The sequence below is a fragment of the Leptinotarsa decemlineata genome, unplaced genomic scaffold (genome assembly GCF_025532065.1).
Source record: "Leptinotarsa decemlineata unplaced genomic scaffold, Ldec_3_MD MMD2_tig00026328_RagTag_RagTag, whole genome shotgun sequence".
NCBI classification, from domain to species: domain Eukaryota; kingdom Metazoa; phylum Arthropoda; class Insecta; order Coleoptera; family Chrysomelidae; genus Leptinotarsa; species Leptinotarsa decemlineata.
This window is the reverse complement of record NW_027412688.1, coordinates 279,338-304,949: the sequence shown is the minus strand read 5'-3', so window position 1 is coordinate 304,949 and position 25,612 is coordinate 279,338. Positions and strand designations below refer to the sequence as shown.

Sequence of the window (25,612 nt, the reverse complement as noted above, 5' to 3'; positions counted from 1 at the left end):
TTCATCTGCAGCTTGAAAAATATCGTCAATTAGTCAAAAGAAATAGGTACATATATTTTCAAGAGTCGTATCAGAAAAAGATTTTGTAGGTTTTGAAAACGAAAAAAGAGTTTATTCGAAACGTCAACCGTTTTGAAAGAGCTGAGCGTTGAAAATTGTATTTTTTCAATCAAGTTTACTCGTATATCAAATATATAAAATACCAACTAATTTGACTCTTCAGTGGTTTATATTTCGCTGTAACTTATCAGAGTGAACTTTGGCCTTTATTTCACTTGAGCAGATTATCTTCCACCAAGCAGAAAAATGTTGCTTCAAAGTTGCAGAATCTCACATATGGAATTTGACTTGTTACTCTTTACGACACGATGTGAGTTTTGAAAAAAAAAATAACTAGGGTCACAAATATTTTGTGCTAGCTCTGTACATAATCTACAATGCACGCCTTACTACGGCATTATAGTGACCTTCTTTCTCCAAAAAGTCTCTAATGAACAAGATTTACAACTGCTGATTTACATTGATAATCATTTATATTTGATAATTTTTATATCACCATATAATAATGATGAAAATAGAAATGGTTGAAATGGAATTGGTACTTGAACTGTTCTTTAAAAGTTGCAGAACTTATTCTTATCAAAGTCTTTCTAACTGATATTCACTAAAGCTGATTCAAATTTCATAACGTTAATTTGAGTTTGTAATAATTGACGAAGGAGAAGTTTACGCTTTGGCGGAGGAGCCGGTAATGTGTCATATCAAACCCTACACATCCATCTTAATTTTTGAATGGAACAAGATAATCAGGTCGGACAAAATTTACGTGAAGATGCTTCAGTTTTACTACTTTTTCATAAAAAAATATTAGTGTTGCATCAAGTATTGTCGAGCGGCACTACCGATTTTATTATTCAATGTTATTAATTTTTTTACGGTACAATGCAAGTGACCATTTTCTTTCAAAATTTCGGAACGAAAGCCAATCAAAACAACTCAGAAACTGTATCGAGGAGACGTACGTAGACAGTTTGACAGTAGACAGACAGTTTAAAATACCAACTAATTTGACTCTTCAGTGGTTTATATTTCGCTGTAACTTATCAGAGTGAACTTTGGTCTTTATTACACTTGAGCAGATTATCTTCCACCAAGCAGGAAAATGTTGCTTCAAAGTTGCAGAATCACACATACGTAATATGACTTGTTACTCTTTACTCTGCTTTAATAGAAGTCAAAGCAGCGTCAATTTGAGACTTTCAAAAGTTAGCACAGTTGATATAACAGAAATATGTTTCCGTGCCTTTCGAATGAAACATTCGGTCAATTTTCATTTTCAAAATTGCTGATGCAGAAGGTATAAACACGGGTAGGGGAACTATGGAACAATTTCAAATTTTCAAGGACAATGACATGAATGTATATGCTAGTGAAACGACTAAGTTGCTTGGACTAACAATCGACTATAAATTGTGCTGGGAACCACACGTCGATATACTTTGTAAAAAGTTAAGAAACAATTGTTATGCTTTGAAGTTCTTGAAGTTGTCACGAAAACATACTATTAACAGTTTATTATGCAAACATCAACTGTCATCTGCGATATGGTATTCTTAACTGCAGTACTTGTACCTCTTGGTCACGTGTTTTTGCTCTGCAAATTGTTGCAGGACTGAATTGGAGGCAGTCCTGTAGAGAGGCTTTTAAGCGACTAAAGATCTTAACTTTGACAGACTTGTGGTTCAGTCAAAGTATCATGATACTTTGACTGATAATTTGATACTTCCTGTTTCCTGACAAGTGAGCACTGATGATGACGAAAGTCGAAAGCGCTTTGCAAGAATTTTAAAAATTATACACTTTAATACAAAAAACCTCTTCAATTCATTAATTCAAATAAGTGTATTCAGCTATTCCAAATCTTTTAAACAAATAAAAGTGGTAAAAAACTGAAATTTTCATTTCTCTTTTCGTAAGCTATTTTATTGAAAGAAAGAAACGCCATCTGGGTGCAAAATAAATTGCACGAGGCCATTTTTTTATTATTTTGAAGAATTGAAATTGAAATTTTTACTAATTGAATAGTACTGGCCGATACTTGATGAAAATCCATATTAGAAAACTAATCAATACAGTAAAGTAAAAACTCCAGTAATATAATAATAATAATAACGTTTATTCACATTTGTTTTTTTTTTCACATGGTCTTTTACCTTAATCTATAGTCCGTTCATAATTTGTCGATAGCACAAAATGAGGGCCCAAGTCATAAAACGGTCGTAAAACTCGTAAAATCATAGGCGGAGGTTCCTGAGGTGTTTATTCATTAAATATAAAGCTTCAGTTTATATTCGAAACTTGCCTTGAAAGGGTGAAGTTGTTACGAACGAAAATAATTTTTGGTTTAGTACATTTTTTAATCCCATTTAATTTACGGCTCGTTGGTGTTTCGACGTCTACGGCAGTAATTAACGTCTCTAATATTTATTTTGCGAATTTTGTGCAGTGCGTGAGTAACTTTTTTTCATATTCCTACAAACATATACGTACCTTTCGTTCCTGCTTGTTTTGTTTGATTGCTTGCGATGGCTTCGTCATCATCATCAACATCATCAAGTATTACACCGGTACTGTTGCGTACAGTCAGTAAGTCTGTCTATTCACCAAGAGAGAAGACTATTGTTTTGAACGTTCACGATGCTCTGGTTTCTCAGAATCCCACAAACACTGTTCAGAACATAATCAAGAGTTGTGCCAACATGACGGGCGTAGGGGAGTCAACAATATATAGGTTCCTATCAGAAAGAAAAAAAAAAGGTATAGCTACCCCAAATACAAACGAATACTTAAAGAGGGGGAGAAAACCTATTGAAATTGATGAATTTGCCAAAAAGGAAAATTCACGAATTTTTTTACAAAAAAGAAATACCCAACTTAAACAAAATTTTACAAGAAGGTAGAGACGACCCGGATTTGCCTCATGTCGGACGAACCAAATTGTGGCAAGTTTTAAAAGAATTAAATTTCCGGTGGGAGAAATCAGACCGAAAATCACTTTTGATTGACCGGGAAGAGATAATATGTTGGAGAAGAAAGTATCTAAGATCTATACGAAAATTTCGGGCTGAAGGAAGGCCAATTTACTATCAGGACGAAACGTGGGTAAACGCAGGTCATACTCTCACAAAAATTTGGACAGATAAAAATATATCAAGCTCCAGGCAAGCCTTTATGGAAGGTTGGTCTACTGGTATTTCCCCACCCTCTGGTAAAGGCAGTAGATTAATAGTTTCTCACATTGGCAGTGAAAAAGGATTTGCTAAGCATGGTTTGTTGGAATTTGAATCCAAAAGCACAAAAGACTATCACGAGGAGATGACAGCTGATGTTTTCGAAGAGTATTTTGAGCAGATGATTGAACATATACCACCAAACTCAATTATAGTATTAGATAATGCACCTTATCATTCACGACTAGTTGAAAGACTTCCAACGACTGCGTGGAAGAAACAGGATATCATTGACTGGCTGCGGAATAAGTCCCTGCCTTACGAAGATGGAATGGTTAAAGCAGAACTTTTAAAAATTGCCCGGCAACACAAATGTAAGTTCAAGAAATACGTAGTTGACAAAATGGCGGAAAGACGAAACATCACAGTCCTTAGACTTCCACCCTACCACTGCGAATTAAATCCAATTGAACTCATTTGGGCACAAATGAAAAGCTATGTGGCTAGAAAAAATACGTTATATAAAATACAAGCTGTACGTGAATTGTTATATGAGTCTTTACAACATATTACAGAACAAAATTGGCGAGATGCAGTAAGACATGCAATAGAAGAAGAACAAAAAATGTGAGATCTTGACAATATAATTGATGCGACTGTAGAGACACAACCGCTAATTATTAACCTGCAAGACGACTTGGATTCCGAAGATGATCCTGTTTATTTTGAATTTGAATAGTTTTGTAAGTAATCGTAGTTTATATCATTTAAAAATAGGTATTAATTAAATAAATGTATCTTTTACAAATTGCAAGTAACTTATTATTTTTGAATAAAATAAAGAAATTTTTTTAAAATAAAAATACAGTTTACAGTACCTACAGTTTAAGAATATTAATATATTTATTTATTTAAAGTAACTAATGTTTTAATCATATACTCTACGACACTGGTCACTCATTTCCACTCAAAATACCTACATAATCGGATTAAAAGTTTTATAGCTGTATTGTATTTCTTCAGATACAAGGTGGGTTAGTCGAAAACATCTTAAACTGCCAGTTTTAGTTTGGTTTTTGTTATTATATCTTATTAGCTGTCCTCTCTGTATTTCAGTTCTCTAATGAAGGTCAAACTTGCAGTGAGCTATCAACAAATTATGAACGTACTATAGTCAATTAGTAAATAAACAAAGAGAAATCCCATTTAAGACCTTACGGTTGCGCATGGGTCATCTTATTTCATTAATAATTAATCAACTAATATTAATCAATACAGTTTATTGTATGATTTTCACTACAAGCTTATAGTTAAAATCATACAATAAACTGTATTGATTAGTTTTTTTTTTGAAATTTTTACTCCCGTAAAAATTTGCGGGCACCTGCTACGTTTACTGGGCGACAAAGTCATGGAATTGGGCTACATAAGTGTCGCCCAGTTTATATGTTATTTTATGCCCTGTCCCAAAGATTGTGGAAGGTGAAAGTTCCCCCAAAAATTCGATAAAAATCATTATTAAATTATACACGCAAACTTTCCTAAATATGCAGTAATTTGAATAAAAATATGCCGCATGAGTATTTATTACAAGAAAAAAAACAATCACGAAATTGTGCAACCATCCACTTATCCCGAATATCCTTTCAGGAAAGCGACTCCGGCAACGTCGGTTCTCAGTTACCGAGGCCCTTTTGAAAATCTTGAGCATCCAGTGACGTCACTGCGACTTCGTTATCGATCTCGTTAGTTCTGAACCGCGTGTACACCAAAAAGCTCCGGAAAGCTAAAGACTGCGGCCGGAAAATTCGCGATATTGCAAAATTTTGCTGACTCAAATTTCGAATCGAGTGCGTCACAAACAGAATGACTACGTAAGGAGTGAACGTTCATAGTTGGTTTCGAACAAGCGAAAGGATTATTCTCTGGGAAAAAAGGCCTCGCTGGTTCACTGCGGTAAATATTAGTTGGTGTTGATCATTTCTTGTAGAAATATATTTTCAGTCATAAGTTATGTACCATATCACTCCGGATTTATCAACTGTGCTTTTGTATAAAAATTGCTGCGTTCACTTTACAAATACATCAGATCAAAGTGGAGTTCATCTAGTCTAGGGTTAGACCGCGAACAATGAAGAATCTAGATCAAAGACCTCGTTGACTTCGATGAACTCATTCGGCCATACTTAATAAGGTCTTGAGGGCACTCGAATAAATTGAATGCAGCGAAAAAGATTTCTTGGCTAATGTGTATCGATCTATGATTTTTTGTACCAGGTTCATTCCCCTCTCAGTTATCACTAATTCATTTCATCTTGGAAGAAAAAGTGTTTTCTCCTGGTTTCGACAACGGATTATTGAAAAACAACCAGTTGATTGGCTCCACGAAAAAACTTATTCAAATTCACTGAAATGATTGTCAAATCTATATATTATACTAATTAGATAAGTAAGCTCGTAGTGTTGGTATTTATCATTTGAAAGTGAAAAGCTATTTCTACGAGAGATTAGTTTTTGAAAAAAATCTTTTGGCTTTCACTTTTTTATCTTCATACGAACAATTATGGAAAATATTTTTGTATAATTGGATGTTCATATAAAAGTAGTTGTTTCCAAAATATTTTTTCATTCATGTAATTCAATGTTTATATGAAAGTAGTTGTTTCGAAGGAGCTTTATCTTCCAATTTGTGTCTGAAAGTTGCTTCTTTGCATGATCTACACATCTTTGTATGGGGTTAATTTTTTGAAATTGATTGCTTTCTTCATTATTTCAATGAAGATTCTTGAAAATACAATGAAATCGTTTTACGTTTAATTTAATAATTAAAAATATTAAACGCAACAGACTCATATTTCTCGATTACATGCTTCGATGTAACTTCGGAAAATTCTGCTTACGTTATCGTGTAGTCCTTGAAAATTGGCCATGTCAAAGCGCTATTTGTTTTACATTTCTTTCGAAAATAAAACTATATAGGAGAAACATAAAACAAATTTCACAAATTTAGGTTTTTCTCGGATATCTCCAAAACTACTCGGAATATTAAAACTATTTAAATGGCATATTATTAGGCACGTAAATGCGCTACTTTTCTCTGATTCAATCGACCCCGTATTACTTATAGTTCTTTATATCTCCATGCTGTTCATTCTTATCTTGGACACAGTGCCAGGGCCGTAGCGAAAAGAAAAACCAGGGGAGAAGGGAATCCAAATTTTCCCAACCCCACCAGCAAAATTTCCCAACTTTCGAAGAGATGAAAGCCGAGGGATTAGTGTTACTACTATAATAATATATTAATTTTCTTACTTAGCTTTCCAAAGATTGGCTGAATGCACAGAACAAAAATAAATTTTGGAAATTTTAAAAATAATATTGGGAATTATTGTACTTTGGACCAAGGTTCTTGGGCTTCCACCATATCCACCACGTATAGGAATATTCAATACAAATGAAACAACACTTAAATAATATTGTTTTACTATTATTTTTTCTATCTTCACGTCCTGAAATTTCCCAACTTTTCCAAGTCGAAAAAACAGCGATAAGTTGGGAATTTTGTCAAATTGTCACTTCAAAATTTGTGGACTGTTCAGAACTGTTTTCTTACTTGAGAGAAATGAAACTTTTTTGAAGATTTCAACCAACTCAGAATTCTCTTCAAGTTATGCATGTTGGAAAATCCCAACCTTTTCCTGGTTCTTTCCCTTTTCTTATTACCTCTCTTTTTCTTTTCTCTCATTTTAATTTTTTTAATTTTTATTCATGTTTTTACTATTATTTTTTTCTATCTTCATGGCCCAAAATTTCCCAACTTTTCTCAACTTTTTCCCAAGTCGAAAAAGCAGGGGGGAGGCTTCCCCCAATCCCCCTCAATGGCGATGGCCCTGCACAGTGCACACTGTAACAGTGTAACTTACTTTGGTGATCCTATCAATAATATTGCTCGTTAAGAAAAAAAAAACAGAGAGTTATATGTAGCCTACAGATTAAATACTGATTTGAGAAAAATTCATTAGAAACAATAATGATAAATCTTCAGTGTCTGAAAAATTCGGGAGTGTACAAGTTGACTTGTGGTTCTTGTCCAAATTTTATATCGGACCAACCGGTAGAACTTTTCCATAAGAATTAAAGAGCATAGAAGTAGTTTTTTGAACGGAAAGACCAATTCAATATTTGTGAAACAAGGTACGAGTTCAATCACGATTATGGCGTAATGCATAAATGAAAGAAAAGTTTTCCAATTTTTTGGAATATTTAGAAATCAATAGATGTAAAAATTCTGGATTATTGCTCAATGATCAAATGGATTCGAATTATTCCCCATTATTGACTTCAGTTTTCAACGAGGAAATTGGTAATTAGGACAATTCTTAAAACTAGGTAAAATGATAGCTGATGAGCTAAAAATGTTCATTCATTTATTCTCCAGTCTTATGAGTTGTTCGTAGATAAGTAAATAGTTTAGGTAATGAATTTATTATGTACAAGTGTGATAGGCAGTATCAGTCATAATAATTCTAATTATGTACTATAAAAACACGACACAGAATTTGTACAAACAGAATTGTGAGTTTTGAAAGAAAATAACTAGGGTCACATAATGATGAAAATAGATGGTTGAAATGGAATTGGTACTTGAACTGTTCTTCAAAGTTGCAGAACTCATTCTTATCAAAGTCTTTCTAACTAATATTAACTATTTCATAACGTTAATTTGAGTTTGTAATAATTGGCGAAGGAGAAGTTTACGCTTTGGCGGAGGAGCCGGTAATGTGTCATATCAAACCCTACACATCCACCTTAATTTTTGAATGGAACAAGATAATCAGGTAGGACAAAATTTACGTGAGGATGCTTCAGTTTTACTACTTTTTCATAGAAAAATATTAGTGTTGCATCAAGTACTGTCGAGCGGCACTACCGATATTATTATTCAATGTTATTAATTTTTTTACGGTACAATGCAAGTGACCATTTTCTTTCAAAATTGCGGAACGAAAGCCAATCAAAACAACTCAGAAACTGCATCGAGGAGAGGTACGTGAACAGTTTGAAAAATGAAATGTTCAGATTTCGCGGACTACGTAGGGGAGAGTGTGTATGAAAGAGCCAGTTATGAAAAACATCAAAAAAAGTTAACGTCAGGTGATGGTTTTTGAATGAAATTGCTTTTTGTGAATAATTAGTTTAATAGTCATGATTATCCAATCAAAATAATATGAGATACAATGACAGAAATTATTGATATGGCAAATTAAAAAAAAAAAGGGAAATCGGTTCTTTCAGGGCAACATGTGTATGAAAGAGCCGGGTTCCTCTTTACAAAAAAACAGTCTTTCAGAAAATAAAAATTACTATTTATTTATTTATATAAATTCATTTACTATTTATCTGTTATACACATTTTATCAAACTGTAAAATTGCTTATTTCTGTGAAATACAGTTATTTATCAGTCTCAGATCACAATATTCCAAGAATTTTAAGCAATATAATGTTTATTTCTTCAAATAAACAGTCTTCATTGTGAAATAAATACTTAACTATAAACCTTGTAATAAATAAATAATGAAAGTAATATTACCTTGTAATATTACTTTCAGTAATAACAATCTCTTAATAACCTATTTATCTCTTATAAAAACCTAATCAAACTTTAACATTGCTTATTTCTATTAAAATCACAGTTATTCATCAGTTTCAAATCACAATCTTACAATATTCTTGAGCATCTTAATACAATTATATTTTTTTTAATTCAGTCTCCTTATGAAATAATTACAATAATTTTTATCTTGCTGGGAAGTAATCTTCTTGTTTTTCAATTCCAATTGATTAATTCCATCATCTGAGCTTGTTGAGCTCAGTAATTGGTTCTAGTAAATCCACATGAATAAACGCCATTTTCTCCAAATTTGTGAGAAATAAAAGTAGGCTGTAGCTAAGCTTCTAAATGTAAACTCAAGAAATTAAATTACAAACCAATTCACGTTCTTCTCATTATTTTTTCAATTGCCATACTTTACGTCATTCATTTAGAAACTCTCAATAGACCGATTGAATTTCGTCTTTTGTTCAACACTACGCATAGTTGTTCGACAATGTCTCCATAGATGGCGTCATTATGCGGCCATATTGAATTCGGAGAAAATGGCTCTTATACCGCCATTTTGAAAGGAAAAGGTTACTTGTGACACTTCGTTGAAAAGATAATTTTATATCCTATTGAATGGTTTCAAAAATATACAGGATTCTCTGAAAAATTCTTAACTGCGGTTCATTATCGGTATACAAAAATGTTGCTTGGTTGTTGCAGGGGGTGTGATGTGGCGGAGGGAAGGAGGGCGTTCGGCGGGGGGCAGGTAGCGGCCCCGGCCGCCGGCCCCAGCATGACGATGCGCGCTAAAGAATGAAGAAGCAAAACGTTCGCACCTTATCGCTGATCGTTTGCACGTTCACTTACCTCCTCATCGGCGCAGCTGTTTTCGACGCTCTCGAATCCAAAACGGAAAATCAACGAAAAATGGTACTGCAAGGTAAGCACAAAAAGACAATAGTTTGCATTTGCACGTTTATGAAACCGATGAACGACAGAAAATGAACTTGTTTAAAATTCGAATAAGGAACGACGAAAAGTATTTTTTACGAGAAAATCTTGGCCAAAAAAAAAAGCTAATAAATAGAGTTTATTCTATGATTTTCACTATAAGGGTTTTACAAAAACCGCGACACGTGTTTCGCTATACAATAGCTTCTTCAAGCATAACTAAAGTTACTTCTAAATTACATCTTATATACTATAATGATTATGATAGTGGCCTGATACATTCTTTATTATCAAAAAAGTTATACATTCAAGCTTTGAAAGAAGTTTACCCAATTCAAAGAGAGGAGGATAAAAGTTATAGAACCTTAACATACTTAGGCCAACCCACTACAAATATTTCAGATTTTCTGCACAGCAAAGGTGTAAATACTGTTTTCAAAACCAACAACAACTTGGGCATGTATATTAAAAATAACAAAGATATAAGTTCAGTTTCAGAAAAATCAGGAGTGTATAAATTATCGTGTGGGTCTTGTCCGATGTTTTATATAGGTCAAACTGGAAGAACGTTTAAAACCCGCATAAAGAAACACAAATATAGTTTTCAGTACGGAAAAATAAATTCCACATATGCCAGTCATCTTATCTCAGAGGGACATGACTTCGACCATTAATACAAACCCCTCCATTTCCAGAAGAAAGGTTTGAAACTTAACTTGTTGGAGAGTATGGAACTCAATAATTGTTGCTACCTGAAGGTAAATTAAATAACGTTGATACTTTTATATTCTAAAATCGTAATAATTGGTTAAAATTACCTCTAGCATTAAATATGTTTTCTCATTTGCCTTTCTAATGAATTTGGTGACCTGCTCGCTGTTGGAGACTTCTGATTTCTTAACAACAACTCATCAAAGTTCTTCATTTTAACAAATATGATAACCTTTGGGAAATTGTCTTTGTTTACATTTTTCCTCAATAAAATGGTACTTTTCCACATAGAGCACATGTTTCACAAGGAAGAGGATTTGACAGTTTCAAATGTTTGCGCCAAATAAGTCAAAATTACATCCTCAGTAATAGTTTTGCATTTCTTCATATCCATCCATTTCGAGAACAAATCATAAACGTTTCCGTACCTGGACTTTTATTTTTCAGGCAATAATTGTGCTTGTAGTAATAGCTGCTGCATTTGAAATTTCGTAAGGCACAATTTGAAACTCACTATCGCTGCTGTTCACCATAGTTATTTGAGCCTTCTTGAATAGCGAACAAAAACCATAAATATTAACTAATTTCATGTCAAATAGCTGTTAGTCGTGGGTAGGTACTTCCTGGGCGGTTGCCGAAAAATGTACTTTTTTTAGTGAAATGAAATGTTTTGTGAATAATTTCATGAAATGTTTTATTTATGTCGTTGATTGAAAATAATAATAATAATTTTTTATTATTTCCTTGTTAAAAAGTACATTGTTATACGTACAGTGACAAGGAAAATGTCTGAGGGTAGGACACGTTACAGAGTATAATGTTTATACTAATCAATAATCTAAAAATATGATACATATAGGTATATACATAGAATTATTTGTTTGGCTTAGATTATGTAAAAAAATAACTATAAATAAATGAAAGTCAATTTTATCACATAGTTGTCATATTTTGTCATTAAAATATAAAAAAATACTTTAAAATTCGTCAAGTGTGTAGCAATTTTTTTCAATAAGTGCATTTTTCAGTCTTGATTTAAAAATGTTAAAATTTGGTGATATTTTAATTGATTCTTCTAATTTATTAAACATTTTTGGTCCAAGATAAAGAAAACTTTTCTGATAAAGAGTTGTTCTATGAATATTGGGCATCAGTTTGTCTCTAGATCGAGTTGGATAATTATGTTGCTGGAAAGGTGTATTGTGCTTGTTTCTATAAACGTATATACACAATTCATAAATATAGAGACCAGCAACAGTTAGTATCTTCAGATTTTTAAAAGCATCTCTACATGATTCCCTCCAACCAATACCGCCAATGATTTTTACTGCATTTTTTTGCAAAATAAATATTCTTTCAGCAGCAGATCCGGTACCCCAATTCAAAATTCCATATCTCAAGTGGCAGTTTATGGTCGCATAGTATAAGCTCAGTAAAATCTCTTCACTACAAAAATTAGCCATGAATCTCAGAGCACAGCAGTTTTTTCTCAATTCAATACAGAGGGTCTCAATATGAGGAGTCCATGTGAGTTTGTAGTCCAAGATGACGCCTAAAATATTTGTAAAGTACAAGATTCAATTGGCAGATCCACATTTTCATGGATAACAAAATGTTCGGGCCACTTACTAATTGTGAACTTCATCATCACAGTTTTAGATGTATTGAGTGTTAAGTGATTTTTTTCTGCCCATATGTTTACTTGTTTATGTACATCCTGGGTTCTTTCCTGTAGGGTCGTTACATCAATTTCCTTCACTATGAAATTTGTGTCATCTGCATACGCTACTGTGTGAATAGTTGACCATCCTTGAAAATATTTCATCAGGTCATTTGCATATATAAAAAATAGTATAGGTCCAAGGATTGATCCCTGTGGGACACCCTGCCTAATGGTTGCCAACTGACTGAGAGTGTTTCCAACACTGACACGTTGCCCTCTATTTTCCAGGTAGGATTTCATTAAATCTAGGGCAACTCCTCTTACACCACATCTTTCCAATTTCCCTAATAGCAGGTCATGATTAACGCAATCGAAAGCTCTGGAGAAGTCTATGAACAATCCGCAAATATGGAATTTACCATCAAGTGCATTGAGCACATGCTCATTGAACTCATAAAGTGCTGTTTTGTTCTTTGTGAAACCGTGTTGGTTTTCTGAAAAAAGGTTATTTGTTGTGAAGAAAGACATTAATTGATTTTTTAAATTTAGTTCAAAAATCTTGGAAATACTTGAGAGTAAGCTAATTCCCCTGTAGTTTTCATAGAGGTTTCTATCCCCTTTTTTATAAATTGGTGTTACTTTTGCTAGTTTTAGACTATCCGGAAAAATTCCATTTTCAGTAGACAAGTTTATGATATACGTCATTGGGCTGCAAAGTTCATAAGAAGAACATTTTTTCAATAAATTGTTTGATATCTCATCGTAACCACTTGCGTTTGAATGCTTTAAGCTCTTTACCAATTCTATAATTTCGGGTTCCGTTAGTGGACGCAAAAACATTGATTTTTCGCATATTGAGATATTGCTATTCATGTAATCGAAGTCTACATTTCGCGGCTGTATAAAATTTGAGAACTCATTATTGAAGTTGTTGGCCATGTCTATGTTTGATACTTCAATACCATCTTGTTGAATTTTTATTTCATTTACCACGTATTCTTTTTTTTGAATAGTATGTACCATATGCCACATTGATTTGACTTTGTTGCTGGAAATAGACATTTTGTCATTTACGCACTGCTAATAACTGGCTTTCAGTTTTTCCCTATACGTTTGGGTCACTCTCTTATATATCTCCGTATAATTATTATCAACTTTAGCACATTCTGAATAGAGATTTACTTGGTGTTTCAGTTCGTGAAGTTCCGGAAATAAATGAATAAAACGCTACAAAAAGTCGCAAAAACCATACCTTATCAAAAAAAAGTTTTCAAAGCAATCATGAAAAGTTAACAAATGCAGAAAATTAAAAAGTGCAAGTTTAATATATATATATATATATATATATATATATATATATATATATATATATATATATATATATATATAATAATTTGTTTATTTGAAACGAAATTAGCTAATCAAATTAGTCCGGAAGACTGTATCGAGGAAGATACATACGTATAATGATTTTTGAAGGTTTAGCCTATCTAAAAACCATATGGATTCAATGCCAGTAGCGCCCTCTGTGTGTCAGCCTACGAAGTTTTCAGCGCATCGTATATGAAAATACATATTTCGAAATGAAGTCAGTCGAGTGTTTATACTCATATGTTGTCCCGTTCTATTACAGAAATCCAAGCTATAGTGAGAAGAAAATACAATATAAGCGACGAAGATTTCAGACTGATGGAGACGATCGTATTAAAGTCTGAACCGCACAGGGCCGGTCAGCAGTGGAAGTTCACGGGGGCTTTCTACTACGCGACCACCGTGCTGACCACGATCGGATACGGACATTCGACCCCAAGCACCATATCCGGGAAGTTGTTCACCATGTTTTACGCGATCATTGGAATTCCTTTGGGCCTCGTCATGTTTCAGAGCATCGGTGAGAGGGTCAACAGATTGAGCAGGTGCGTGCCTGGATTGGTTTCGAATAAACTTTGATTTCATTGTACTTCTTAACAATTTCAATAGTTGTTCTCTCTCTCTAACTGCCACTGTACGAATCTATATTGAATATATGGATTGGGTTTTACACAAAGCAACACTTTTTACTGAAGTGGAATATTTCCAATAGGGATATATTTTTGAAAATAAGTTAGTCAAAAAAAATTGATTATGAATTTTTCAGTGCCAATTCCAAATCTACTTGGCAAATTATAAATGAATAGCTGAAAATAACAAATTCATTAAGCAATAAATCGTGGAATGGAATAACAGTAAAATAAAAATTCGCAAAAAATTAAAAGAAAATAATTTACAAGTTCAAAAAACATCTGAATAGGTGATAACTGTCTTGTGTCTTCAAATTGAGATGTATAATATGTTTTATATTGATTGATTGATAATATGTTTATTGTTTAAGAATAAATTCTTGTTACAAACACAATGTCATAAATAAATATCAATATAAACATGAAAAGTATAAGATGTGAAATATAAATGATTGAAACAAAATATAAACTATATATACATACATATGCAGATGTTACTTGACAAGAACTTGGACAACGAATAAAAATATATGTTTCGCACACAGTACAATTACAGTTTCATCACATTCTAAATTACAGGGCATCGTCAAAATATTCTTGTAGGTCATAATAGGCTTTATCACTTAATAGTTTTGTACATTTCTTTCTAAATATAATGAAATGAGTCTCTTTGATTCCATTGGGAAGTTTATTGTATATTCTGATTCCATTATATATAAACGAGTTTTGAACCAAACATATTTTTGGAATTGGTAGACTCAGTTCATTTGACCGCCTTGTGTGGTATGTGGCTGTAGCTGTAGATTCATAGTTCTCCCTATTTTTATGTATAATTGACACAGTTTCCGATATAAATATTGAAATAACCTAAGGATTCTATGTTCTCGAAAAAAGGGTTTACATGAATCCCGCCATTTCGCTTTACATAAGTACCTGATAGCCCTTTTCTGCAAGACAAAAACCGACTGCATACGTTGTTTACTGCAAACACCCCAAAAGAGTATACCATACCTTAGATGAGAGTCTATTAAGGCATAATACACTACTTTCGCTGCAGCAAACCCCAGTTCTTTTGAGATGTTTCTCATTGCGAAACATCCTGATGCCAATTTTTTGTTGATGTGTGCAATATGCTGAGAGAATTTTAAATTTTCATCTAAACAAATTCCCAAAAATTTCAAAGTGGAGTTATTTTTTATTGTGTTATTGTCTAGGTCTAGGGGGATATCAGGTATATTACACTTGAATGCTAATATATTTGTTTTTCTAGTATTCAATGATAGAAGATTCGAGTAAAACCAATTCTTCACTTTTTTCATGTCTTGGCACATTTTGTTATGCAATCTGTTTTTGTCCTTGTCATGCCAGACTAATGTGGTGTCGTCAGCAAATAAGGTAAAGCTTCCTGTAATCGATATGTTGGTCAAATCATTAATGTATAACAGAAACAGTAAAGGACCTAACACAGCGCCTTGAGGTACTCCACAATTTATCTCTCCCACGTCCGAGTTAGATGACGTTCTTACAAATTGTTTTCTGTCAGAAAGGTATGAACTAATCGAAATAAGACTGTTGTCCGTAAAACCATATCTTATAAGTTTCCGAAGCAATATGCTGTGATTGACACAGTCAAAAGCTTTGGATAAGTGACAAAGCACTGCTGCAGTGGCTTCCCCGCTGTTGATTTCATTAAACACCAATTGCAATACTTTTGATACAGCTTCACTTGTACTCTTAAAATTCTGAAAACCATACTGATGTGTACTCAATATCCCATTACTGGTCAAAAATTCCATGATTCTTTTTTTTTACCAGTTTTTCAATAATTTTTGCTGAGATTGGGATGAGCGATATAGGCTGGATCTTCATTGTTGCCGCCTTTATGGAGAAGAATGACAACTGAGGTTTTGGGAATTGATGCAAATGTTCCTTGCTCGAAGGAGTTGTCAGTCAGTACAACAAGTATATTGAGCGCAGTCTCAGGAAGCCTTTCGAGAATTTTAATAGAAATTTCATCAAAGCCAGATGCTTTCTTATTTTTTATGTTGCCTATCACTTCTTTCAATTCATTCATACTGATGTGGTGTAATGAAAAGCTATTTCATTTCCTGTTAACATTCATTTTATGAATTCATTTAAGGTCCCTGTTATAAACATGGCCGTCAGCGGCCATGGAGATCCTTCTAGATCTACCTCCCCTCCACATTTTTCCGGACAGACAGACCAGATAGACGGCATTTATAGACTTGTACACATTGCCAGTTGCACGAATCAATTTAATGCAGAGTGCAACAAACACTGGAAGTCACAGAATTCTGGAAATGACCTCTGACATTATGCCTCCAACATGTCAACTACGAACTGCCTTATAAAGTACTGTTCCCAAGTAGAGAGGACTGGATCCTTTGGGAGAAGGAAATATTAAGAGCAGATAGTAGTTGGTTAACAGATACATCAAAAACACCTTCCGGTTCTGGTGCAGGGGTTTTCAGTCGCAGACCCAGGACAGAGATATCAACCTGCCTAGGAACCTATGCGGAAATTTACGATATTGAATTGTACGTGGAGAGATTGGAAGAATCCAACCTCATACACAAGTCAATAAAAATATTCTCGTTGGACGACGCTTGACTCCTACCAAGCAACGTCTAAATTGGTAGCAAATTGTCAAAAACGACTCTTCTTCATAGGAAGGCTTAGCAGATTATCTTTGGTCTGGATTCCTGACCATACTGTCCTGGAAGGCAATGAGGCTGCTGACTCCCTTGCAAAGGAGGATGCTGCAAGCAATTTCATCGGACCAGAACCTGTCAATGGCATCGCTTTAGGCTTTGCCAAACAAAGATTAAACACCTGGATGATAAGAAGATTCATGGACTTCTGAACTAAGATATCTAACAGGCCTTCTCACAGGCCACTGTCATTTGAGTCAGCATAATATGCAGAGACTCGGACTGTCGGAAAGACAATCTGTTTGAAAATTATTGTTCAACAAAATTATTGCAAATTGTGATTAGTTTCGAAAAGACCATCATTTCTCGATAATACTCTCTAACGATCAGAATCTTCATTTCCAGCGTTATAATCCGTTCGGTGAAGTCTTCGCTGCACTGCCGCCAAACGACCGCCTCAGAATTGGACCTGATCTGCGTGGTAACTTTTCTGAGTTCTCTCACGATTGCCGGTGGAGCGGCTGCCTTTTCCAGATACGAGGGCTGGAGCTACTTCGATTCCGTTTATTACTGTTTCATTACTTTGACCACCATCGGGTTCGGAGATATGGTAAGAGGGGGTTCCGCGATATGCCGCTTACTTTTTGTCATTATTTGTCTTAGAAGCTAACTTTGTTTAATTTAATTTTTGAGTTCACTCTGTATACGAGTTTTAATGATGATGTCGTTTTGGAAGTAGGTGCCAATTTTGATAAATAAAGAGACTTCACGCAAATCATTTTCTCTTTCGATTACGAGCAATTGCTTTAGAGAGCTCAAAGTGGAACTGGTTAATGTATAGTTGTCAGTTTAGAGGAGTTATACAGGGTGTTTCAAAATGAAATGTTGATCATTAACGGTGTGATGATTTTAAGAAGAACTTAATATCTAAACCTTTCAACCTTTAAGCTACAGGGTGTCGAATTTTTAGTAGAAAAACTGTTTTTTCATCATAACTCTCGATGGAATCATTATGATATAGCTTCATCAGCTGTTTCCTGAAGACTTTTTGGGATTTTAACCAGGTTTTGATTGAAAATGTTCATGCATGGCTAATTTATCAGCGAAAATTTGATTCAATAATTTTATTATCATATTGAAAGAGCTGAATAAAGTGAACAAAAAATAAACAAATTGAGTAGCTATCCAAAACGGCTATCATCTACCATTATGGATGCTTCAGCTCTTCTCCTCTGAAAAATCCTCTGAAAAATCACCGTTCAATTGAAAAAGTACCTGACAACGGTTCATTATTTTTGCAGGTGGCACTTCAAAAAGACAATGCACTGAGTCAAAAGCCAGAATACGTTATGTTTGCACTGATTTTCATCCTGTTTGGCTTGGCCATTGTTGCAGCTTCTTTGAATCTACTTGTTCTTCGATTTGTCACGATGAACACCGAAGACGAAAGGAGAGACGAAGCACAAGCGATGCAGGTAATTTTTTTCGAAGTACTACAGTTTCATTATATGAACTCTTCATATTTTCTGGAATAAATACGTCTATTTCATGAAAAAATGAATATTCAGTTACTGATAAGTTCGTACGCTAACACACACACAGATGACGCTACTAGTAACAAATCTGTATGATTTTTAGTTAACCCTAACCTTCATAGGACACGCATACAAACTTCACAGCTGTCGGACTATTTGTTTGTGGGATAGAACATTTCGAGTGGAGCAGCTTTTGTTAGTTTGAAGGAAGTTGATTTTTTTTCTGATTTATTTAGCCGTTACTTGATGAAGATCCATAGTAATTTCAAAAACTAAACCTCACACATGATCTCCACAGCCTTCATTTGAAAAATATATCACAATTCGTTAAAACAGTATCTAGCTTTATCAAGTGAATTGAATTCAATTCATTTTTTCTTTTGTGCACGGTTGTGACGACTAAACCTAGGTTGTAAGATTACTCCTCTTTGAAATTGCAGTAACTTTCAAAGAAACTTTTCTATGCACCTATGAACGTTCTAAATTCGAATATGCGGTTACTGTTTGAAATCCAGTCTATGAGATACATAAGGTGAATATCGGAAGAGTGAAGAGGTGAAAATTTTCCAAGTTTTTAATCTTGAAAATGGATGGAACTGAAAATAAGAATGACTCAGTTGCAATTGTTACTATTTTCCATATTTCATTGTTACAGGCATTGGCGGGAGCAGTACGTCTGGAAGGAGATGTAATAACAGCAAATGGTTCTATTCTAAGCGGTCAATTAGGACATCATTGTACAGAAACTACATCCTTAGATCCTGACGATACCTCTGTGTGTTCTTGTCCTTGTGGATGTTTACCTACTAACAGTAGACACAGGTTTGTAGTCGCACATTTCAAAATTTTTCTAACCGGTTCTGTATTGAATCCAAAAAGATCAATGTCTAATTCATGGGGAAGGATTTTCTGATATCTCCCCACTCTATTGTGGATACTAACAATCGAAACATCGTGAAGGAACTTCAAATTTTTTAATTTTCATTTCTTGTTAATTTTTCAATTGTTGATTGTATTTTATTTCATTGAAATATCAGTTCTTTTGCTTGATATAATTGTTATTTTCAGCTAATCTTTTTAATTTCATTGATTTTTTCAGTGATTTCAAATCATTTTATATCATATTAGACAATGGAAGTCCGAACTAATAAAACATTGCATATCAGAACTGCTTTGAGGATTGAAAAAAAATGTATAATATCTGAGGGGGGCTACTTTCAAGGAGAAAAAATAGGAATTGATAAATAAATAAATATTTTATGAGAAAAATGAAAAGTCGCTTAATTTTTTGAACAGATAGCGTATACCTAACGTATCTATTTGTGTAAAGATACTTTTGGCCTTATAACAATGCAAATCAACATTTATAAAATAGATCACCTGATTAGAATCAAAAATCAAATTTTTTAATGAAATATCATGAAATGTATGAAAATTGAATGCTTTCAAAATTTCACTTTATTTAAACTGATTACAAACTATTGTTACTCTAGTTACTCTAGTTGAAATATTTCCCCAATTTTGATCTGTACTGCTTTTAGACACAAACTACCTTTTCAAAAATAAATATTTCATGAAGTTACTTTATACAAGGTCAAAAAAATGTACTTCTCATCACCTGTAAACAATTCCTGACAACCCTATTTCGATTTCGCTGCAATGAACACTACAAAGAACGGTCCATTCCAAACAGCGCATTGTTCAATCTTCCTAAAACCGCTTTCCCAGAATCGTAAAGCTTTGGAATCGTAATTCAATACCGGACAGCGCTGTTTCGACCTTCTGTGGCCTTCATCATTAGTACTAGCTTGGCGCATGAATGTAAAGTTTGACTTTAATAACCCGCAAAAGGAAAACCATAAGTGAAAAGGGGGATTCCGAATATGCCATCTAGAGGATCAACGGAAAACTCAAATCAGACTGTTACTCTCTGATATGTGTTTGTCGTAATTCATGATTATTCAAGTAAAGTACAGTTACAATCATACGAGGCTGTTGAATCAAAATCATTGGATCATTTCAAAATCCAACAAAAGCCAGTTTACTTATTCATTTATATAGAAGGAATAGAAATGGGACTGACCCAAAACAGTATTCACCGATATGTCATTTCTCAATATTATAATCTATATTTATAAATAGTTTTTAAAATTGTAACTAAGTTAAGTGCAATAGAGTGAATGAAAATTATATAAAAAGAACAAAAATTATATACATAATAATACACATATGCATAAACATATGTACACACAAATAACAATCAAGTTTGTGTAGCAACAAAATTTATGATGCACTGTTTGGAACCTTGGGTGTAGTAATGAATATTACTGGAGTTTTTTCCCAACACCAAACCGTTATTTCAACACCTCGACACGTGTTTCGATCACCAAGTGATCATCTTCAAAGAGGAAGATTAGAACTGTTTCAAGTTTTAGATAGATAGATAGATAGATATTTATTTTCTTCTTCATTGCCACTATTACATGGATTAGGTAAGTCAGAAATACATAAAATGAAATGTAAAATGTATAAGGAATATATACTAAACACATCTTCCATAGACATGGATTGTGAACGTCAACTAGGATATAAACCAAGGTAATCTTATGGAAATTACATAAAATATGAATTGTGTACAATTAAATAGCATACAACAGATACAAACTTAGTATACTGGAGATAAAGTCCATGTATATACTAATACACTGTGTACACCGATACACTGTTTGTGTGTTAGTATATACAGATGTGAGTTATGTATAACTGAAAAACTCAATTAAGATACAGGTCCAGATAACATTACAATATACCAACTGACCTTACACAAAACTAGAATGCAGGTAAACAATTATACCCACTAATTATGCTAACAAGGTTTATTTATTGGTTATGTACTACTATTTATAGTTTTTAAATAATTTTCAAATTCTTGTATATTGTAGAAGCAACCTTTGTTCATAACCTTTCTCAGTTCTTTTTTGAAGATTATTACGGACGAACATTTGATATTGTGAGGAAGCAAGTTCAAATAAGAACATCCTCTGTAGATTCCAGTTTTTTTTAAAGAATGCGCGATTAACCCTGCCCAGTCGCAAATTTTTAGAATTTCTAGTGGCATACTTTGAAATATCTCCGACTTTCTCAAAGTAATTGATGTTTGTTTTGACATACATTAAGATTTTCATGAGATATATACTAGTTAAAGTAGGGATGTTGTTCCGCATGAAAGTATCTCAGCATGTTTGTTTGAAGGTGATTGACAATGTATCGTGATGAATTTCACTAGTTCGGACTTCCATTGTCTACTATATAAAATGATTTGAAATCTCTGAAACAAGTAAAAAAGAATAATTAAAAAAGAATAGTTGAAAATAACAATTATATTAAGCAACAATAAACCTGAAATGAAATGATAGTGAAATAACCTACAAGTAAAAAATATAATGATTGAATAAATAAAAATTAAAGGAAAAAAATAATAAAAAAATAAAAAAGTGTAGAGATTCCAAGTCACGTTAGTTCACGACGTTTTGATTGTTGGTATCTACAATCGTCTTCGGGTGATGACTGCCATCACCCGAAGACGATTGTAGATACCAACAATCGAAACGTCGTGAACTAACGTGACTTGGAATCTCTACACTTTTTTATTTTTTTATTATTTTTTTCCTTTAATTTTTATTTATTCAATCATTATATTTTTTACTTGTAGGTTATTTCACTATCATTTCATTTCAGGTTTATTGTTGCTTAATATAATTGTTATTTTCAACTATTCTTTTTTAATTATTCTTTTTTACTTGTTTCAGGGATATCAAATCATTTTATATAGTAGACAATGGAAGTCCGAACTAGTGAAATTTATCTCAGCATGATTCGTTATAGGAAAGATCAAATATTACACGAATTATCCTTTTTTGTATTACAAAAGGTCTTTCCATCTCTGTACTATTTCCCCATGACATAATGTTGTAGTTCAGAGTTGAGTGAACTAATGCATAGTATACATTTAGTAGAGATTTCATGTTCAAGGATCTCTTCAGTTGCTTAATCGCAAAACACTGGCTACTGAGTTTTTTGCAGATGAAGTCAATGTGCCGGTTCCAGTGCATTTTGGAGTCGAAGAATGTGCCCAAAAATTTTGTATCTTCCTCTTTGAAGATGATCACTTGGTGATCGAAACACGTGTCGAGGTGTTGAAAATAAAGATTTGGTGTTTGGAAAAAACTCCAGTAATATTCATTATTTAGCAACAAAATGTTTTTTCAAGGTGTAGGAAAACTTCAAAAATGAGAAAGAGAAAATATCAATAGAGATGGAATTTGACAGCGAATTGTAAGATAGGTATGTTGCACCTATGCATTGGAGAGTTCAAAAAATAGTTTGCGCATTAGGAGCATTAAGGTAAATGTTACTAAGGATAGCAGGCGAACAACCGAATTATTTATGACTTTGAAGAAAAACTTCACATCTGGAATTTTCCTTCTATTCGCTAGTGTTAATATGTTTAGTCACTGTATAGATTAGTTAATTCCGAACGTAGATACAGTTATTGGGGTGGAGTGAAAAATATTTTTTGTTGATATAGTCTACGAATATATGATATGCCCTTTCAAGTTTATTCATGTAAATGTCGTATCCAGGGTTCCATATAACAGAGCCATGACTTTGAAGCTATTGACGTATGACATATAGAGAGTACGGAAAGTCTGTATATTCTTAAATTCCCGACAAGTTCCCACATTACATGAAACCTAACATTTTGTGAGCCTTTTTAGAAAATAATTTTAGAATCAAATATTATTCCTGTTGATGAATTATTTTGTTTTCAGATTCACAGTACGAAGGTCTCCGACACAAATCCGCCATCTTCTTCCAGTGCTGCCGATGCACGAGTTGCATTTACCGCAGGGCTCCATCTTGCCGCCCCCGGCCATATACCCCAATCACAGAGCTTCGGTTTGATCGACGAAAACCGCTCCCCACTGATTTGGGCCTATACCGATACCGATCAATGTGATACAATTCCGAACTGAGTAATCAATTTGTTGAACGACGCCATTTTGAAAAAATGGCGCACGATATACAGTCGAAGGTGGTGATACGTTGAATGAATCGTTGAATATCCGAGTAGGAAGTTCTTATGAATCATTTTTACGAGGTTATAAATATTTACAGATATTTGAGGTTGTATAGACATATATTGCTTTTTGAATACATACTGATGCTAGCCCCCACAGGTGAAACAAGGCTCTTTGTTGAAAATCTATACTTTTTTGTTCATTTGACTCCTTTTTCATATATTTTTTCACGTTTACAGAGAGTAACTATGGCCATAATTCTAGTTTGTTTTTCACTAATCTTTTTTTTTTACGTTAATAATCGCCAGATCTTAATGCAAACAGACAATCCTGTCAGAAAAAATTTAATACAGTGTGTAACTCATCGAGCTTCCATTAGAATTTCGGCATGAAGAAGAGATAAGAAAATAAATATTTGGAAATGAAATTTCGAAACTTTCATCTCTCCCAACATACCTACACAGTAGGTTCTGTTAAATATCTGTGGAAAACAACTACTTCCCCGGCTAATACCACGCTGGATGTTGAATTATATCCGACGTTCATCAGTGCAAAACCTACTGTGTATGTATGTTTCAATATTAATCATAATGTAAATTCTTAATTGAATCTTCTGACCGCGATTTCCATCATCAGTATGTATTCAAGCAAGAATACCGAATTTATTTTTGTTGTGAGTTGATATGATCGACTCCGTGAAATTTTGGGATCAAGCTATAAAAAATAGTCGTCAAACTTCTGACGTAGTGTTCTCGAAACTATATTCAATCTCTCAGCTTCTAATCGATTAGATCGTTTGAATGCTAATCTGGGTTAGTTAATTTATTTCGAAATATGTTAGCGAGTAGTGCCAAATAATTTTTGGGTTGAAAACTTGCAGTCCGAGGTGATATTTTCCGAACTTCACTTCCTAAAAGGAATGATATCAAATTGTCATGAAAATGTGTCTATGCTGAAGTCGTATGGTGCTGAATATTTCAGCAAGTATTTTATATGTTGTCAGAATCACAGCAACCCTGCCTGATTTGAAAATGAATCTAAAAACTTTTAATAGAAACTTATCTCTACAATAAATATTACAACATCTATTAGGCTGTTTCAAATATTTTGTCAGTTTTATTGTCATGTCAAATCGTGAGGTGTTGTTTATGAAATCACCATGAAACTTCGTCAAGAAAATTAGAAACCAAAACTTTCCTTTCCCAATATCTATTATGGGAAAAATAGTTGAAATGCTATGAAAAATCAGAATGCAATGCATTGAATCGTTACATGTTCAAAAGGAAATATTCATGATGTTGTGAAAAGTAATGAATTACATCCTCTTTTCTTAAATTCCATGAATAACAAAAAACCTTGGTTCATTCCGAAAAAGCTACTAAACGATGAAATACGTGTTGTTGGTTTATGAATTATTTTGTGGAAATATCACAGTAAAGAGTTATCGAATACTTACATATATAATAAATTGTTCAATTCAATGCCATGAAAACCCAGGCATAGACTAGTATACAGTTTTCACTTGAAATTTGCAAATATACTGGAAAGAAAAGTGCTACTATTATAAACGTAAAGGAACTACAAAATGACTTATTATCTAACTTTCCTTATCTATTTTATTTGGTATATTAGGGGATTAAAAGTATATACAATCTTACTATAGTAGGCACTAAATTATCAGGAATACTTATTATTGCATCAAAACAAAAACAGTGTGGCCCATTTTTAATGGAAACACCCCCCTAAAATTTGAAGCTGTAAATCGATTTTCATAATTTTTTATTTTAAATGTCAAGTACTAAAAGGTCTACCTTGGGACAAAATTTCAAATGTTAGTCGAAAATCGGGATTTTTTATTAGCGATTTTTTATTGAAAAAAATCACTACGCCACTGGATTGCGAATGCCTCTAAATGGGTGTGACCAAAATTTCATGAAAAAATATTCATTGTTAACAAAGTTATGACAACTCAAAAATTCGAAAACTCACACAGCTAACAGTCACAATATATCATTTTTTTATGATTTCAACAATAAAGTGCCGTCAGATGAAAAAAAAACAAATAGCGTAAATATTTTTAATGAAAATAACGGAATTACATTCACACAATTCAGCTAAAAATGAAGCAAACATTTTTAATAAACGTAACTAATAACTAATTATTG

At 33.3% G+C, this 25,612-nt stretch overlaps 1 protein-coding gene across 1 annotated transcript; it reads left to right on the top strand.

Moving 5' to 3' along the window:
- Nucleotides 1-4,998: 4,998 nt before the first annotated feature.
- On the top strand, nucleotides 4,999-24,908 carry Task6 (TWIK-related acid-sensitive K[+] channel 6). Its single transcript, XM_023170805.2, has 7 exons — nucleotides 4,999-5,186; nucleotides 9,555-9,774; nucleotides 13,793-14,075; nucleotides 17,237-17,441; nucleotides 18,133-18,306; nucleotides 19,022-19,188; nucleotides 23,199-24,908. The coding sequence occupies exons 2-7, from the start codon at nucleotides 9,648-9,650 to the stop codon at nucleotides 23,329-23,331; spliced, it is 1,089 nt and encodes a 362-aa protein (XP_023026573.1). The 5' UTR covers nucleotides 4,999-5,186; nucleotides 9,555-9,647; the 3' UTR covers nucleotides 23,332-24,908.
- Nucleotides 24,909-25,612: the final 704 nt, after the last annotated feature.